The sequence below is a fragment of the Denticeps clupeoides genome, chromosome 5 (genome assembly GCF_900700375.1).
Source record: "Denticeps clupeoides chromosome 5, fDenClu1.1, whole genome shotgun sequence".
Lineage (NCBI taxonomy): Eukaryota > Metazoa > Chordata > Actinopteri > Clupeiformes > Denticipitidae > Denticeps > Denticeps clupeoides.
Genome location: NC_041711.1, coordinates 26,705,028 through 26,724,248, shown reverse-complemented (window position 1 = coordinate 26,724,248; position 19,221 = coordinate 26,705,028). Strand labels below are relative to the sequence as shown.

The window sequence follows — 19,221 nt, the reverse complement described above, 5'->3', positions numbered from 1 at the left end:
GACAGAATAATTTTCATAATTTTACAAAGAAGGTGAGAATGAATGTTTGATGAACTTAGTTAATAAAATGTTCCCGATGGATCTTCTCAGTTGTTTTTAATGGATGCTTCAACTTGCACTGTTAGATCCAGTCTATTACTGGAGAAGTAAAAAAGTCACTGACATCAATGTCCTGCTTGCAAAAGAGCATTTAGAGAGATCAAAGAGATTCAGAAGCCTGAATACTCACAGAAACCTAACAAATGGGAATAAAATAGTCAAACGCTAAATTAGGGTTTTCTGTGCCTTGACAACTGTCATCCTTGTCATTCACAACCCCATTTAACCAGATTTATTCATTGCTGTTTAACTTTATATGAACTAGAAGACCCAAATCCCACTTACTACCATTGTGTCCCTGATCAAGACACTTAACCCTGAGTTGCTCCAGGGGGGGGCTGTCCCTGTAACTACTGATTGTAAGTCAGTATTGATTGTATTATTGTATTATTAAAAATATTTTATATTAGCATTAGTCAATTTAGAAATTTGAGGTAACCCTTCCTACATGTGTGCTGTAATTCCGCTGTTCCTCTGATGTCCTGTTGATGCCACTGGAAGACTGAGAGAACAAACAGCTTTGAGCCGTCTCTCTTGGCCTCATGTGTCACTGCCCTTGCACACCCTTGCCATGTGGGCATTTGTCATTTGTCACATGTGCCTTCATCAACGGCCATCAGCAGGACCTAGAGCCCAGTGAGTCAACCGTCACAGAATAGCCAGTGCTGCTCTTCACAGCTACGCTTGAGTCAAGCAGATCGCTGAACTAATGAGTTAACGACCCTTCGGCAGGATAGTGGCGGTATGTGTGGGGAATTGCATGTCCCTTTCACTTGCTTTTGTGCCCACGAGATGACAGTTTGCTGATGCCTGAGATATGCTGTTTGCTATTTATGCAAAACTGTTCAGTCTGCCTTCTGACTTGGTCTTGATGGGTTATTGCATAAAATTTGCAAATGGAAATATATATGAACAAAGAAAGAGGAAACAAAGAAGGGGGGGGGGCGCAACAATGGGTCACCAACCAGCTTTGCTAACTTAATGCAGACTTGGCTTGGAGTTTTGTAATGGAAATGGAAAACTACAGCACCTGACAACTCCAGTACAGTAGAAGCTGCCAGGCTGTGGTTTGAGTCAGTTTCCTGCTTGCTCTAAAGTCTGGGAGCAAGTTTCAGGTCTTGCGAGCTGAGCACTGATAACATCCCACACAACTAGGCACAGAACTCAAGAGTCTGAAGAATACAACACACAGTCAAAAAGCAAACTTTCACATACCTATGGTGTAGCCCCGTTTTAGGTCTGTGCTTCGAGGGCTGCTTCGCTGGGAATTGGTAGCATTGTTTTCTTGTACCTCCAGCGAGGTTGTCTTGGCAACAGGTGGAGAAGCTTTGTTTATCTGTGCTGCTTTCAGGCCTGGCAACAGAGCGGAGAATCCCTGACTGACAATATCCACTGACTGGGATTTCTTCTTCAATCTGTTCCAAAAAACAAGCATGGCAAGAAAAATTTCAGAAATGTTATAATACAGAGAGAAACATAAACTATAAAAACCAAGTGAGCCGCTGTAGCATACAGCAAGGCAGTCTGATACATACTGTTCTGATTAAGAATTATGATCAAAGTTGAGTCATAATTATATACGGACAGCATTAAAGTGGCTATGATTTTCACAGGATTGTATCTGTAACGGGGCGATGAATTCAACACCACTTTGGTAAATTTCCAGCTCTGCCCTTCCCCAGCACCTGGGAAACGTTTAAAAAAAAACCACAGTCCTTTCTTTAGTTAAAGTTAAAGGGAAGTGATTGTCATTGTGAAACACTGCAGGACAGCACATGGTGACACAATGAAATGTGTCCTCTGCTTTTAACAATCACCAGCAGTGGGCAGCCATGACAGGTGCCCGGGGAGCAGTGTGTGGGGAAGGTGCTTTGCTCAGTGGCACCTCAGTGGCACCTTGGCGGATCAGGATTCGAACAGACAACCTTCTGATTGCAGGTCTGCTTCCTTCCACTGCCCCACCGGCAACCGCTGCCCCATCAAAAATACACAACATTAGCTTTTTCTAATCCGGCCAATCCAATAACAAAAATAACAGATTGATTATTATTTCCTAGGAAAACTACACAATGAGTAAGAAGGAGTTTTTACATTTTTTTACATCTTGCATTTGAGTTAGTAGTAAATAATCTGAATTCAAAATTTCATATGTAATCTGAATAAACTGACATTTACATAGTTTATCCAGAATAGACCATCGCAATCAGAAGCACTGTTCCAATGGAACCACTTTTGCAAGCAAATGCTCAAATACAGCAAACATTTTGCAATCAAGCTCAGTGTAACATAAGCATGGAAGAAGTATAACTGGCAATGTAATAAGCAGTGTGTGTAAAATTAGGGGTATGATTACTTCAACAATCATTTTGACAATCAAAATGAATCCTTGTAATCAGTTTCTGATGAAGCAAACACTTCCATCAAAGGTAGAATAACTTTGCATATTAATATGGTTGTTTTTTATGTCAAATATGTCACACTGTAATAATATAAAGTGTAGCTTCTAATCGTTTTCACGGACAGAGACAGTATTCTCCCACCAGGTCCCCAGCAAGTATTTCGGAGGAGGAGGAAGCGAGAGGAGAGTTTTTGATTTTGGAGTTTTGGATTATTGTAGAGTTTGAGAAGCCTTTGTTGTGTGTTAGTGATTTGTGTGGTTAGTTGTGGATTTGTTGTATATTTGTATAGTCTCTCCTTTCATGGTGTGTTGTCCTCCTGTGGATTGTTGTGTTGTTGTTGTATATAGCACTTTAGGTTTGGTTTGTTGTTCACTACTCACTGTAAATAAAAGCACAATATTTCACTTAGGCCTGATGGCTGTGTATTCCCACCGCACACATTCCCCTTGTTTGTTGTCATGTTTCCCAATCCCTAGACGGGGACGTGACAAGGGTAAAATAAGAAAAGAGCATGTTTGATATATTTTAAGACCTATGATATTTCCAGACATGATGGTGTTGATGTGGTTGAGTTCAGGACTCTGCAATTGACCTTCTCAGTTTATTGCAATTGACCTTCTTTGTCCATGGAGCATTATTTCCAAACTGTTCCCATGTAATGGTCCATATGTTCATTGTTTACTTTAGCATTCCCTTCCCTGGAAATAAGTCTATATGTCACAGGGCAGGAATGGGGAAACAGGAAACAAGACGCATTTGCATGATGTGCCGTAGACAAGGGGATTTAATACACAACAAAAGGCACATCATACTGGACTATATACATCAACACAATCAGACAAACATACAATGACCCAGTGAGGACTAGATATGATAGGATTTACAAATGACTGGGAGCCATTTGTCGGTTATTGAGTTGTTAGTTTCAAACCAAGGTAGGGCTGGTAGGGCTCTGGTAGGGCTGAGGGGGTCAGAAAAACCTGGGACTTCTAGTGTTAAATACAATCAAGAACAGGTGCATACACTTTCAGGTAAGGGCAGACAACATTGACCCCCAAAACTCTGGACCAGCACATGGATCTGGAGTACCCAAAGTCACAACTGTGACACTATATCATGAAAACCAAAATTGTCATCAGACCATTACACTTCATGCGCTATAAAAGGGACTGTGATGTTGTTCATTTTTCACTCCTGCTTGCAAAGCAAGAACAACTAAGTTTATTTGTAAAATCCAAACACACAAAGCTTGAAAAAACATGCTTTTAAGCTATAGACCATAATATTACTACATTTCAGAAATTCCATTCACTAGGCTTTTTCCAAGGTCAAAATTATGACAGCACTTAAACTCTTTTTTTTTTTTTTTTTAGACAAATGGACAAGAAAGATGGCATTGGCCTTTTATGACAGTCTGTTACTTTCAGTATGACCAATTCTTCTGCTAATGTTTTGTCTGAGGAGACGGCTGTAGTTCTGAAAATATTCTATGTAAATGTTAGGAATATTAACCTGCTAAGTTATGTAAAAATAAAATAAAAATCCAGCCGAGTTATTTGCCAAACTGCTCTCAGTGGAGTCAAAATGAAAGTTAAAATCAGTTACAGTGCAGAGGGGGCAGACTGAGGTTAAAAGCTCTGAGAGTTCAGATGAAAACACTGCAGAGATCGTAGGCGGATCGTTTGATTGAGACAAGGAAGTGCTTTTAGAGCTGAGATGATAAAATCCTAGCACTGTAGTGAAGGATCCTTGTTATATCTGGTTGTATCTATATCTACATTTCTTGGTTTTAAATATCCACAGATGATCCCTGGACCCCCAGATGAGGAGACTTGCCAATAAATAAAACAATTTTGTATTCTGTTGAAGGCATGTATAAAAAAATTGTAAAAAATATTCATAAATTTATTTACACATCTTGGTTAAGCTGACTCAACTGTTTCATTATGTGCCTTTTGGTGAATTTTATACTAAAATATCTAGAATATCTGACTATCCAATCAGTATTTTTGACCCCCTTAAAGCCTCTTTATAATGTAATGTAATGTGTAAATTGATACAATAAACACAAAGGATGTAAAGTTTTCTAAAATTCTAATTTAGTTTTCTCATTTTTAATACTTATTAAGTTTCATTACAGTATTTTATTACAGGAAATTTTAGTATTTTATGCCTGGTCTCCTTGAACACTTCTGTTTTTCTTTACAGGCAGTATGGTGACCATGCTGTTGCTGCAACTTTTTTACAACTCCACTACGCACTCTGGTATGGTCAGCCACTTGTTTGCAATGAATGTGTAATGAGTCAGTATGTGGTGTGAGTGAGAGTGAGAGGACAAGGGAGAAAGATTGAGTAAAAATAAAAAAAAATTGTGAAGTCTGTGATCCATTTCCATTTCATTTAGGTCTGCAGTCGTCGTTAGCTGATTGTTAGCTTTAAGTTAAATTTGTTTTGTCTGACTGTGCGGCTCAAAGTATTCGTAGAAATTATGCCTTGTTTTCTTGGTCTTCTTGTCAAGATGTGTCAAGTATAACCTTTGATTTGCCGTATTCCCTTGTTTCAGTGGGTGTGTTGTGTATGTATCAAAGGCTCTCATAAAACTTTTAATAAAATGCCCTTTAAACAAAAGCACAAAGGGCAGAAAAACCGACTTGAGTATATGAGGAAAAGTATGTTTAATTGAATGAGGAAAGCTGCAGTCACATTCTGGTGTTCTGACAACCGGTCTCAGTCTGTCAACCATTAATTAGGCCCCTTCTTTTGTGTCTACAGCCCCCATGTGTGAGCAAACAGGAGGAGAATGAGGACGGAAAAGGACACATAGGAATACATGGCTGAATACACTCATTATTTGAGCTGAGTGAGAATTAGATTTGAGAACAGGTGCCCTGTCCTCGCTCTGCCCTTAACCAACTGCAGACACCAGCAGAGGACTGGCCTGCTAAAAGCCACAGGGGAGCCAGTCTGGCAAAAATTGGGACTGGCAACCAACAGGGAAAGTGAGCAGAAAAACAAGCAGCAGCTAGTTAGCGACCAGACGAAAAACAGTCTGCAGCATGAACAAAGTTTGTGTGGTTGTATCTCATGCAACAGTGGGGATTGAAATAAAAAAACTAAGGATGTGTGACAAATCACGGGGAGAAATGATTATCTCAGTAGATTTATTAAACTTCACTGTCTCCCAAGTTTTTGGCAGTACTTCTTTTCTCTCCGTGCACCCATCAGCATAACAAATAATTTTGTGTTTCGATGTGTGTCAAGGCAGTGTACTGACATTGTGCTTTTGACTAACAAAAACATGTCTAAAGTCAGTAGCATTTAATTTAAATCAATATTTAAGTGGCACAATATAAATGTTGTTGTGTTGGAAATGTTAGCTTTTGGCAGAGAACTGTTACCTCAGGTCAGACCCTTGTATATGTATCGTGTCCGGTGGTATGTGTCGATGATCCCTTGTCCTGTAAGGCGTGTGAACACGCCGAATAATAAATCCTTGAAATTTTGGTACCTACATTTTTTACTCTATTTGTTGGCATTGAAAAATATACACTGAAAAAAGTGTTTGAAATTCAAAGGATAATAAATGGAACACGTTTTCTTCCAAACACGCCTCTGCACGTCCACACCAAATAATTCTCAGCTGTATACTACATAGGGTGGTAGTAGCCTAGTGGGTAACAGACTCGCCTATGAGCCAGAAGAACCAGGTTCAAATCCCACTTACTATCATTGTGTCCCTGAGCAAGACACTTAACCCTAAGTGTCTCCAGGGGGGACTGTCCCTGTAACTACTGATTGAAGGTCGTCTGATAAATGCTGTAAATGTAAAATGTAAATGTATACTAACCAGGAGACAATCACTTACTCCATCCATGTAACTACACCTCACCTGTACTAAAGCCAGTTGACGCTAGAGTGTTTTGGGCCTTGTTCCATTTGCTTCTTTTTTGGGTCCTCCACTTCATCATCTACTCTGTGGCATCACAGAGAGCCAGACCTTCTATAATGGACCTACAAGACCACCCCCTTGCCCAGTATCAGTAGCATGTGGATCTTCAAAGATCACTGCACTACATTTGGAGGTGTGGGCATCGAACATGGTCAGCATGGACAGCTCACCGCTCACATCTGACAACTGATGCTAAAGATGCTGGCTCCACTTCCTCTGTTGGCAGCAGCGGTGGCCAGCCCTTCTCTTCTGTGCACACCCTAACCATATAGCTGAGCCCCAGCTAGCTGCGCTTCCTTCTGTAGCGCAGGTTGTATTTCCAGGCTTACCCTCAGCAGATGCCCTGAAGATCGCTGTGGTGACAAGTTGGGTGGTTGATGGGGCAATGCTGTGTGTGCTGCAGTCATGTGACAACTTTATTTTGTGCAGTCTTGGATGACCCAGCACCCTGATGAGATTGATAGAACAGTTGCTGTAGCTGCTCCAGGGCAGTCATCCTGCAATAGAATACGGCATGGCTTTTGGCACATGAGTTGGTGGGCTCCAGGTTCAAATCCCACTTACTACCACTTGCTAACCCTGAGTTGCTCCAGGGGGGGACTGTCCCTTTAACTACTGATTGTAAGTCACTCTGGATAAGGGCATCTGATAAATGCTGTAAATGTAAATGTAAACGTAGCGCTGTGCACCTCTTTCAGGTAAAGCCCTCAACCGGACCTGCAAGTGATCCAAGCAAGAACAAGTGCTGACTCACCGCCGCCACCGGCCATAGAGATGGGGGGCTCAAAATTGGGAGCGACAATACAAGGGTCTGTAATATGCCTGCATTGTGGTGACATGGGCCGTGGACTTGACCAGTGCTTGGTGAGTTTTGAGAGAAGATCAAGAGAGCTGATGAGCTCGAATCTGGTGTTTGGTCTTTTTTTGTTTCAGTCTTGATCTACTCTGTGGCCTACAGGAATCTTTATTCAAGCATTAGATAAGCATACCCTCAGAAAAGGACAGGGCCGCCATCTTCCTCACGATACAAGATATGCACACAGAACACAGCACTTTTATCTTCTGGACACAACTGGACACAACATCATCCTTGGATGTCCCTGGCTACATATGCACAACCCACACATAGACTGGAAAGCAAATATTACCAAATCCTGGCACCCAAGGTGTAGGCGTTACTGTACTATATAATCCACAGTCTCCTTGACAAATTTTACGACTGTGATTTCATTTGCAATTATTCAATATAGTATGTGTATCAAAAACTGCAGCATATCCGAAACATTGAAATATGAACTGCGCTGTAACTAGCATTTTGTGGACAAAATGACAAATATCAGAGCTTAATCAGAGTTTGAGCCAGTGCCTCTGTCCATCTTTGAGAAAGTGATTTCAGATATGAAATTATCACCTGGTCCTACTGATGTCATCCCACCCCAACTCATTAAAGATACTTTATACACCTGGCGGGCTACAGCCATTTTCAGACTGAACGCAACATGCACTGAATTCCACAGAGGACAATGGAAGAGACACAGTGTTGAAATGGCAACATGAGTCCAGCACCAACTGAGGGCAGTTTCTGCCACCCAATGGCTGCTGGAGGTGCAATGAACAGCATTTATGGAAAGTGTTAAACAAAGAAAACTGTTTAAATGAGAAAAGGTGGGAGAGATGTTTGTCAAACAAAGCCCCTAATAACCAGCCAGTTGGCTTCCCAGTCACACTCCTGTTTTGAGAGAGGTGATGTCAATCAAGAGTGATATGCATTATTCAAAGCTACGAGTGGCAGACAGGAGAAAGGCTGGACACCTGTGGTGTCTGGGAAAATTGGCCATAAATAAACAAACATAGAGAGCAACATCAGTCATGGTCCGCATTTCATCAGTCTTCAATTTCTACTGCAGTGTTCATATGAAGACTGGTGTGCACCATTAAACCAATTAGCACAACATATTAAAAACTGATGGTCTGGGAACTGATCCCAACTGTCTCTATCTCCTGTTGTGACCCTGGTCAGCTATCAGTTCCTTCCTACAGGGACTTGTCCCAGATAATGTAATGTAAACTGGTGAAGGCAGTGAACAGGGCACGTGCACAAGGTCAAGCATAACCACCAACAGATGGCCCACAGTACCCATGATGCAACAGTCAGCCATACTGAGCAGACACCTCATTCACTTTGCAGCATGGGCCAGTTTATGCCATGCCAGCTCTTCCCAGACCTCTGAAGAAGCAAACCGAATAAGAGAAACATGGAAAGTGAGAGAAACTCCAGAAGGGTCAGAAAAACAACCTGGAGGCTCACTGAAAGGCGCTGCTGATGCCTTGCCATGATTTATCACCACAAATACACTAGTAAAACAGGTAAGTAGGCCACAATGGCTGTGTATGTGTGTATTTTAGGGCTAGTGTACCAACTCCTATAAAACAAATAAAAAGGTAGTAAATGCAGGCGTTCCCTATGGGTGAAGTGTTCACTGCATATTCACATGCCTTGCCAAGGGATGCACCGACAGATCAACAGGGAATTTGTGCAAAGACAACACAGCTTATCGTATTCAGTAAAATGGATTAGAGGCCTATTACACTAAAAACAGAAAGGGTAAACAAGCATCTGCTTATGTGCATAATTATATGGTATGTGAGCTTGTAACAGTGCAGACACCCCCCATAAATGCAGAGACAACAAACATGATAAGATGAGGAAGGCTGAATGACTATATTTAAGATAACATAAGAGATCTTCCAAGAAGGTCATTTGAGCAGGACACAGTAGTTTAATTTTTTTTCATTAGCAATAGCTACAATATATTTACCCCCATTCATGTCTTACTCTTGTTTGAAATCTCCCTGAAAATTAGGTATCATTCTCTTTGAACCCAATAAGTCCTGGCATTGTCATCTTGGAATATGGTCGTGCCATTAGGGAAGAATTAGTCAGCTGACTAATGTTTGCTGAACCTCAACCTTTTCGATTAGCCTCATGATCAGCTCATTTTCCAGCAATTTAGTCCTAAATCCCTTGAGTTCCCTTCACATTTTGCGTGTGTTATGCTTCTACTGTCATTGAAAGTGAAGTGATTGTCATTGTGCACACAATGAAATAAGTTCTCTGCATTTAACCCATCACCCTTTGTGAGCAGTGGGACACCATGACAGGCAGTCAGGGAGCAGTGTGTGGGGACTGTAGCTTGATCAGTGGTGACTCAGTGGTACCTTGGCGGTTCAGAACCGATAACCTTCCGATTATGGGTCTGCTTTCTTACCTGCTAGGCCATCAAGATTTTTTTTCAACCCTATTTCCTCCGCGAAGATGATGTTTCTCCACTATTTCGCACTATCCTGTTTTGAACAGTCCTATTTCAGCCTCTTCAGTTTCTTTGATTGGTGCATGCCAATAATTTCATCATTCTGAAACAGATTAACATGTTTTCCAAGACCACAAGATGCATCTTCCTACATTCTTGTGTATCAGTTAGAGTTAAATTACATGCTGACTGAAACAATCATCCATGCAGTAATTATCCACTGGGAGACTCTTACCTATTTGCTTTGCTATACTATGGTGTATAATAAGCAATTGTCCTTCAAAGATCAGATTAGAAGGATGAAGTAAAAGTTTAATCTGAATAAATGTAACTCAAATCAGAAACGTCAAATGTTAATGAAGACACTTCCAGCGCATAATAAACGAGTGTGTTCTCAAACCTAGTGGTCTGGTGGTCTCATCTGCCATAATTGCTAAATGCCAGCCTACCCATTCAGATGCTAAATGGTAAGATTTGGTAAGATAATTCTCACAATTAACAATACATGCTTGATTATTACACAAAAAAGACTGAGGCCTATTAATGAAAACTAATGGCATAACATTAACTTATCTTCCTCCAGTATTATCACACACCCGTCACTGTAAAATGCAATCTCATAAAGATGAAATGTAGGTCTAAGGCAGCGAGTGGGTGTCTGTTGTGCACTTGAAGGCCCTGTCAGCTTTCAATGAGCACTCTGTCGTGCTGTCATTCCAGCAAATCACTCTTGAAAATCTACCATTTGGGTTTTTGTCTCCTGTGTGGGCAGGAGTCTGTGGCTCTGCATTGTAGCCTCTTTTGATTGGAGAATAAAAAGCAGATTGACTATACAGTCCCTGCACCTCCAGAGATGGTACAACATGTGATTTTGCTTACTAATCTATATCAGTGTCAATGACATGATAAACTATGAATGACTTTCACTTCCACATTAAGTTTGGGAAATCAAATCAATATTGATAAACCAACTTTATTTTAACAGACATTCAACTATCAATTAAAAGCCAGTTTTCTTATGCCTGACATTCCATTTTTTAAACATTTTGATAAGCTTTTCACTACCAATAGCATGAAACATACAGTACACCTTGACAGTGTGCAAATCCAGCGCAACATCAACTAGGTATCTGTCGCTAATCCTCAAATTTAAGATTAGTGCTATCTGTGTCACTGTCCTCATTTAAGACTGTGGGCCATTTTCTTGACTCCTCTAAGGTGTAAACCTATTAAGAAATACAAAGTGAGCCCAATGACCTCAATTTAACCCAAATCCTAGCCACAGAGCTAAGCAGAATAATACAACTAAAAAGCTGCTCCCCCACTGAGCCGAGGCCATATTTACTGCTGGATAGAAAAAACCCAGACAGCAACACATTTTTCCCCCAGCGTGGCTTCCGTGATTTATCCGACACTTAGGGGCACCTGCATAAGAAGCGGTACATGGTGGCATTCATCACAGATGATCCATAAACAGTGTGGACAAGCGATTCATTTTCTAAAATAAGATCAGCTCAAGCTGCGTCCAGACAGAACCTTAAATCTGCTAATGGAGACCTTATCATGAGAGGAAAACAAATCAGGCTGTTACAGTGTGTCCGGATAGTGACTCCCGGGCATATTTCTCCGTCTCTAGATCCCACCCACATCACTCAAGCAGCAGGAGTTCGAATTCAAATACACACGCAAACAAACAATGTGGGATTCAGTCCACGTCCTTGGGCACATAGTTTGCTGCTCTTCAGTTGCTAGCCTTGGTCCAGATCTCCTCTCATCTCATTGGATGAACTGATAGAGAATGAGGAAATGTGATTGGCTGTGCACTTTGATGAATTAGGCATGGCTAAGGCACTGCAGAGAGCAGAACCACAGCGATGAACCTCAGAAACCTACTATTAATCTGATGCCACACTAACAATGTTACCTCATGGTGGGTCAGGACCAGTGATCTCTATGTCAGGTTCTGGTGAAAGAAAACGTGGAGAGAAAATCATTCCTCACTTCAATCACAGCCTTTTCACCCATTATTCAGATGCCTTCTTCCACACCTCCATGCTGTTTAAAATCAATTTCATCGATCTTCAATCAAGCCTTGAGTATTAATCCTTAGATTTCTTTTATTTAAATGAGAAAAAACTGTTCGGTAATCCTCTTAGTTTAGCTTTTTTCTTCCTTGGATACAAATTTATTATAACCAAGGACCCTTCTTCTGGAGTTCAAGCCATACAAGACCACAAACTATTAAACACTATTGTAATCCAGTGGTTTTGGGAAACAGACACATCAGTTTTGCAACAAAACCGCAGCATAATCACATCTCAGCCAGCAAAAGAGCCAATTCCCTCCAGAGCCACTCTGCAGATTCCCTCCCATCTAGCCAACAGCCCGAATTAGCCAGGAAATGCTGCAAAGCCCCATGTGAAGATCGCATGGTGAAGGCCAAGGTCATGCTCATTTGGTTAATGTTCTGGGAGGCTCCACACCCTGATGTCCCTGAAATGAAGCAGGGTGCATTGCTTTCCCAGCATGTTCTGGGCATAGTTTCTCTATCCATGGCTGTTAAATATTTCACAGCTCATTTCTGTGGGTCATCAACACACTTGGCTTTTGTTGGGTATATGTTCGTTCTCAGCACCCAATCTCTAGGGCAGACAACAAAATCCTTGAGTGTAGCAGCCTATCCCACCTGTTAATTAAATCCATATTAGTTGAGAGGAAGCATGTGTCACATAACACAGGAAAAACCAAGAAGACTGAATGGGGCACACCAGAGCCAAAACCATAACCAATATTAAGGTGATTGTAACACACTTCATAATGTTTAATATTCCCAGGTAGCTTGCAGATACTTGTCACTTTGCGTTGTGACCACTGACCACTTTGATGGGATATGATGGGAAGTGATATTTAATTTGAGATGTCACGCTCCCAGCCACTCACTTCTCAAGTTCAGATAGACCTAATCATCTATTCTTCCTTTTCCACTGTGATCCCAGTCTACTTCGAATGATTCTGGATATGTTCTGGAGTGAATGGCACATTTCTGCTTCCATCACTCTTTACTTAATTCCCACACCACTGGCTTGATGGGCTGGTGCTGGAATGGCAGAGCCACAGTTACCAGCTGCCACTCTGTGGATACAGGCTCCGTTGGCATGACATTGTGCAATCTTGGACGGAGGCAGGCGTGCTTCATCTTGGAGGGGGAGGACGAAGGAAAGAACATGAGAACACACTTGTCACGAATGGCGGATGAAATTCAGAGTGACAGCGGGAGAAGGACACGGGAACAGAGGACTGTTCTCTGCCAAGTTATGAGTCAGTCCTTATTATTAATTGTAAACATTCTGATGTTCTTACATAGTCCCTCTATTCAAAATATCAGAAATAAATCAAGAACCATTAAAAAGGCAGCCTGTTTAATTTATATACACTTTGCAAACAGACCAAAGGGAAGGATTTTTTCTATGTATACTTTCATCTCTGGAAAAAAAAATCTGCCTTTCTGTTTCTACTCCATTATTTGTTTCAGTTCAACCAAGTCTCACCAAACACCAAAAAAGCATTAAAATAAAATTATAATTTGCATATTTGTAAAATGATTAAGTTATTTGAATTTTAATCTATAAATTTTTGATGATTGGATATTTGTGATCTGTAGTTAAAGAATTCACAAAAAACAGGTCATACTTTACACAGTGTGATGCAAAGGCAGCCTTGGTCTGGCCAAATGTACACAAGGGTTCTAATCACGCCCACCTTCTGCTTGTTTTGCATGGTTTTCTCCCTCACTCCCCGTTCCTGCAGTGGTGTTGGTATGCTGCTTTTCTGTTTCTTTCTGGCTGTATGTTTTGGCCATCACACCATTTTCTTTTCGTTTATTAAACTGGCCATTTTCACATATCGTGCGTTTGCGCCTCCTTCACCCCCTGTGACATGACACACAGACCCAAACTAATATGTACAGAAACTTAAAATGTACAGGCCAAAAGTTTGGACACACCTTCTTATTCAATGTGTTTTCTTTATTTTCATGACCATTTACATTGGTAGATTCTCACTGAAGGCATCAAAACAATGAATGAACACATGTGGAGTTATGTACTTAACAAAAAGTGGAGACCTGGCCTCCACAGTCACCGGACCTGAACCCAATCGAGATGGTTTGGGGTGAGCTGGACCGCAGAGTGAAGGCAAAGGGGCCAACAAGTGCTAAACACCTCTGGGAACTCCTTCAAGACTGTTGGAAAACCATTTCAGGTGACGACCTCTTGAAGCTCATCAAGAGAATGCCAAGAGTGTGCAAAGCAGTAATCAGAGCAAGAGTGGCTATTTTGAAGAAACTGGAATATAAAACATGTTTTCAGTTATTTCACCTTTTTTTGTTAAGTACACAACTCCACGTGTTCATTCATAGGTTTGATGCCTTCAGTAAGAATCTACCAATGTAAATGGTCATGAAAATAAAGAAAACACATTGAAAAAAAAACATTTTTAACCCATCACCCTGAGTGAGCAGTGGGCAGCCATGACAGGCGCCTGGGGAACAGCATGTGGGGACGGTGCTTTGCTCAGTGGCACCTCAGTGGCACCTTGGCGGATCGGGATTCGAACCGGCAACCTGATTACGGGACTGCTTCCTTAACCACTAGGCCACCACTGCCCAATGAATGAGAAGGTGTGTCCAAACTACAGTATTTATCAGACGCCTTTATCGAGAGAGACTTAGAATCAGTAGTTACAGGGACAGTCCCCCTGGAGATTTAAGTGTCTAGCTCTGGGACATAATTGTAGTAAGTGGGGTTTGAACCTGTGACTTTGTGATCTTCTGGTCCGTAGGCAAATGTAGTACCCACTAGGCTACAATGACCCTAAAGTGGACACATATCCACCATCTCTGGGAAAAGCCCCACACATTAAGTTTTCTGCGATGGCTAATGAACACAGGTACTGTGTGTGTATTTTTAAAAGTCACTCCGGATAAGTGTCTGCCAAATGCTGTAAATGTAAATGAATGTTCAAAACCATGATATAATGAAACCACAAGACAGTGAAAGGAAGATTTTCATGAGTTGAAAATTCTCTTTCTTCAAAGCCCAGTGGAGCACTAATCTTTAACCAAGTAGGGCCAAAAGCAAAGGGGGCTTTAAATTCTGGTCACGTTGATGCCAGTGTGGGACATCTGTTTGATTCCTGAAACCAAGCTCTAATAAATCCATCCTAACCATAAGGTGCTACCAGGAGAGTAAGGATATTAATTAATAAATTAATGAATGAATTACTTTATCAATTAATTAAGGAAGCAAAGTAAAGCTAAACAATGATATGAACACATTGAGATTCAAACCTCATGGTCTGAGATTCAATTGCCTCCAGTTTTCAAATCTTATCTAAAAGGTGTCATCTAGCGAGAAATCTGTAATCATCCAAAGTGAGAAGACGAAGAAAAACTGAAAGAAAGGGTAGAAAAGGAAACAAAGAAACGTCTGAAAGCTTAAGATTACAACAAATGGCAGCTTTGTTACAGTGTAAAGCGGATGCGCTCCCTGAAAAGATGGCTGATTCACAGGCGAATTTGTCATCACTCCCACCCCTTCGACTGCATGTTGAATGGATGGGATAAAAAAAAATGAACAAGTTGACATGAATCAATAAGCCTTTCTAGTGCTCTGTTGCTTGAACGGTTCTGCTGTGAGTGCTCAGCCTTTCAGGATGACTGTGCTCCTATCTGTAAACTGCAGGTGGTCTCCAACAAACGAAAAAAAAATCACTAATCTTGTGAAAACAGCAGCACAATGTAAACGTTTTTTGAGGCTTTTCATATATAGACAAAAATTCCAAAAAATCCACAATTTCATCCAGTATTCCAAAAATCTTTATTCGCAACATCTGGGCACAGAACCACTTTTTCATGCAACCGAAATGAAATGAACCTCCTGAATAAAGGCTTGTAATTCTCAAAAAAGTAATGATTTCAGGAAAGCCCTATTATTATGATGACTGAAGAGTGTCTTTCACACACTGTAACATGCTTTTCACCTCTCATCATTGACTCCAATTGCATGACAAGGTTCTTGTTTCCCTGAAAATGTGTTTTTATGATGCTATATCCCAACTCCACCCAAAGTACAAAAGCATAGACTGAAAGCAAGATAAATCCAACATCACACCTACTAGTCCTACAAGCACCTTGAACGCTAAATGCTAATTAAGGTCACCCTGAAGTTAGCCTACAGCTTATTGCATTTGGCATCAGTGAAAATCACTCAAGCTGTATTGTGGATGCTGGAAAAACGCCATTTAGAACTGTCTAAGCCTGCGGTGAACAGACAGGATTGCAGGTGACCTGCCAAAGGGATAAGTCGTCTTGATCCCCTTCCTACGTGCACACTCGAATGGCTATGAGTGTCTAGCGCATCAGTCAGGAGTTATGATCTTCAGGGGAAGCGGACATTTTTCATATCCAGCTAGGCGACATCTGACATGCTTTCTTTTTCAGAAGCTTAAGCTTCATGTAAATATGCACATCAATTAATGTATTAATCCATAGAATTAATCCATCATGAAAACTGTTTTTTTTTTCCTTCCTTCTCTGGGAGGTTATGATTGCTATGGGGTTTATCCTAAAGGTTCTGTAAAATGCTTTTGATATCCTGTGGATTTAAAGAGCCATATTAATTGTTGTGAGGATCAGAAGCCTGAGCAGCAGGTGTTGGAGCACTGCTGTGTGCTGACATTGCTCGTCCTTGCTCTGCAGGCGCTACCTCCTGGCTTGACCTGCTCAGCTGAGGCCCAGCTGGGAGGAGATGTCTACGACGTACAGACGTACATCTTGCTGCTCTCCCCCGGCGGAGTTTCTGCATCGGCGCGCTGCGACCACACATCAGTCAGCCCGCGTCTCACCCCAGACACCAGTAACACTGACAGACACATGTGCACGCAGGCACGACTGTAACAAACACACAAATACCCAACAAAGGATCAACCTGTAATCTAAAGACAAAACCACAACAGTTTCTGGTTAAGACGTTTAGCCTCTTTTTTGAAACTTACTGTAAAGATGGCTGCAAGCACCAGTGCAGCAGGAAAGAAATGTGGATGACTTTTGGTTGACCATAGGTCATGTTATTATTTTGGTAATCTGCAAAACGGTTATGCAATTCAATCACTTTGAATTGCATAACCACAAAGGGGCACATTACAATTCAATTATGATTTATTATTTGTAAGCAATGTGTATTTTATTATGCAGACATTCTGTAAACAAGTAGATATAATCGTTTAATTTGAAAGAGAATCCATATCGTGATTAATGATCCATGAACAGAAGCACCGGAAACTATGACAAGCAGATGATATTGAATTATTTGCTTTTGTGCTTTTTTCACCAAATATGCATTATCCACACTGGCTGACAGCTATCTGACAGGAGAAAGTAATGCAAAAAAACATTGTTTAATAGATTATTAACCAACTTTAAATGCAATCAAAAACATGACTATAAACTGTAGAGGCAGAGCGTGGAGATTACGTAAAGTGTGACTAGCAGCTTTGCCACCAGAACTTAGAGTTTTGCCTACTTTTTCTCAGCTATATTTAGCTTCTATTAGAAGTGCCAAGCACATCAATGGGAGAGGGGAAAAGTTCCCAGAACTGCAATTTTATCATTTAATTCCTTCAAACAGTTCAGCTCAGATCTGCATTTGAGGCTTTTGATACCATTTAATTTCAAAACGGCTTTCCATGGGTGATCAAAATGAATGGTTCTCCATCTCCAAGGCACTTAGCAGAGCACAAATGCAGCAGGCAAAGCATGCAGTGTTAAAGACCCACTTTTTAATTTCCACTTTAAACAGATGTGAAAAGAGACAAAAATAATTCGCATTCACTGTTACTCCTGCTCAACTGCTCAGACACTATGGAGTGCTAAATAGGGGGCAATTCAATTAACACACAGATATTTTAAACTTAAAAAATGCAACCATGCTTTCAAATGCTAAGTACAAAAAAATTGTATGTCTAAACCTGCTATGTGGTATAAGTCTAGAATTCACAACTACCTCCCATGAGCGAACGCACATTGCTTGAAGTGCACATTAATATGCAGTTAACTTGAAACAAGAATTTATTGAATAATAGTGCACACCACAATGCTATCACAACATTTCATGGAAGCAATGTCACTGGAGACCATGCATTTCAGTTACTTCAGCACCACTAAGAGATTCCGAGTTGTGCCATAGAACGTCCCAGCACAATTACTGTAAAACACAGCCATCGTAATTCTCTTTCGGGTAGACAGTTACAAGGATGTTATTTTTTTATCAATTCAACCCTGGGTAGAATACATGGAGAAAACAAAATCATGACCTCTACTAAAGTGCTGACGAGGCTTTTTTTCAATGGGACAGTTTTTCTTTGTCCTCCAAGCAGATGTAATTAGACTGCATATCTGGGACACTGGGGGTTGCCCTGTAACAGCCAAATCCACTTTTTCTGATCAAGTGGGATTAAGTTAACCATGGAGCAGATTAAATGCTTGTGCTGAAGTGCTCATTTTGGAGCAGCATCTCTCAACAGATCTCTCTGGGTGCTCAGAGGGAAGTCAGACAGAAGAGACTCCTCATAGGACAACCAATGCCAGAAGCAGAATGCTAAAATGGTAAGAACTGTTTCAGTCAGAACTGTGAACTAAAGATGAAAAAATGTATCTTCCTGAAACTAATATAATCTATTAAAATTCTACCAAACCATAAAAACTATTTCAAAGTTTTCCTCTGAAGGTTCCAAATTCTCCTTGAGAATACAGATTAATAACAGAACAGAACAGCAAACAAAAACAAAAGTGAGTACATACCGTGGTGTCTGCCATACAGGTTCCATTGACCCGGTGAATGCAGGGACACTAATGGCAACGATCACCACTAGTGGTTAAATTAAGCTGAAGCGAAAACCACACCATGTGACTGTCCTGAAGCCATAGGGCCACTGGGCTAATGTATTTACCCAGCATAAACCCGCAAGAGGGAGGGACAGGGAGAGAAACCTTGAACAAAACAAGCATGCACAGGATGAAGCGATGGATCAAATGACTTTGGCACATCCAAGGCAGACGTGACTTAGTTTTACACCCTGATGGTGCCTTGGTGCCATTTGGCCACTTTCTCCTGGTCCCTTGGCCTGTATTTGTCTCTTACTTTTGGCCTGAAATGCCTGAACTGTGAGCCAAGTCTTGTTTGGTATCTTATACATTACATAATGTTCACAACATTGTCACTGCATTACATTACTATGTATGCACCTAGACTGGACTGTGATTACAAAATAATTATTTAATTTCTTGCAGTAATAATAATTTAATTTCTCCATCCAATTCACACAGCATACTTAAGCAAAATAAAAAGAAATGCATATAAGGCACAAATATTATCTTTGTAAAATGTTAAACATAATACATTATTAA

General features: G+C 40.8%; 1 protein-coding gene and 1 long non-coding RNA gene across 6 annotated transcripts in view; one reads left to right on the top strand and one right to left on the bottom strand.

The window, feature by feature from the left end:
- oxr1a (oxidation resistance 1a) overlaps positions 1-19,221 on the bottom strand; it is a 99,666-nt gene that overhangs the window by 54,731 nt on the left and 25,714 nt on the right. For 4 of the 5 annotated variants that reach the window (XM_028978915.1, XM_028978919.1, XM_028978916.1 and 1 more), the window contains exons 1-2: positions 18,616-18,739; positions 1,315-1,514 (exon numbers count right to left, since the gene is read on the bottom strand). In XM_028978915.1, coding sequence (XP_028834748.1) covers positions 1,315-1,514; positions 18,616-18,641 — 226 coding nt within the window. In that variant the 5' untranslated portion in view covers positions 18,642-18,739. Of the gene's footprint in view, positions 1-1,314; positions 1,515-18,615; positions 18,740-19,221 lie in introns of those variants that run through there. The other variant, XM_028978917.1, reaches the window with a different exon arrangement.
- On the top strand, positions 760-7,228 carry LOC114789678 (uncharacterized). Its single transcript, XR_003749707.1, has 3 exons — positions 760-841; positions 4,707-4,763; positions 7,146-7,228. It is a non-coding gene; the product is annotated as an uncharacterized LOC114789678 (long non-coding RNA).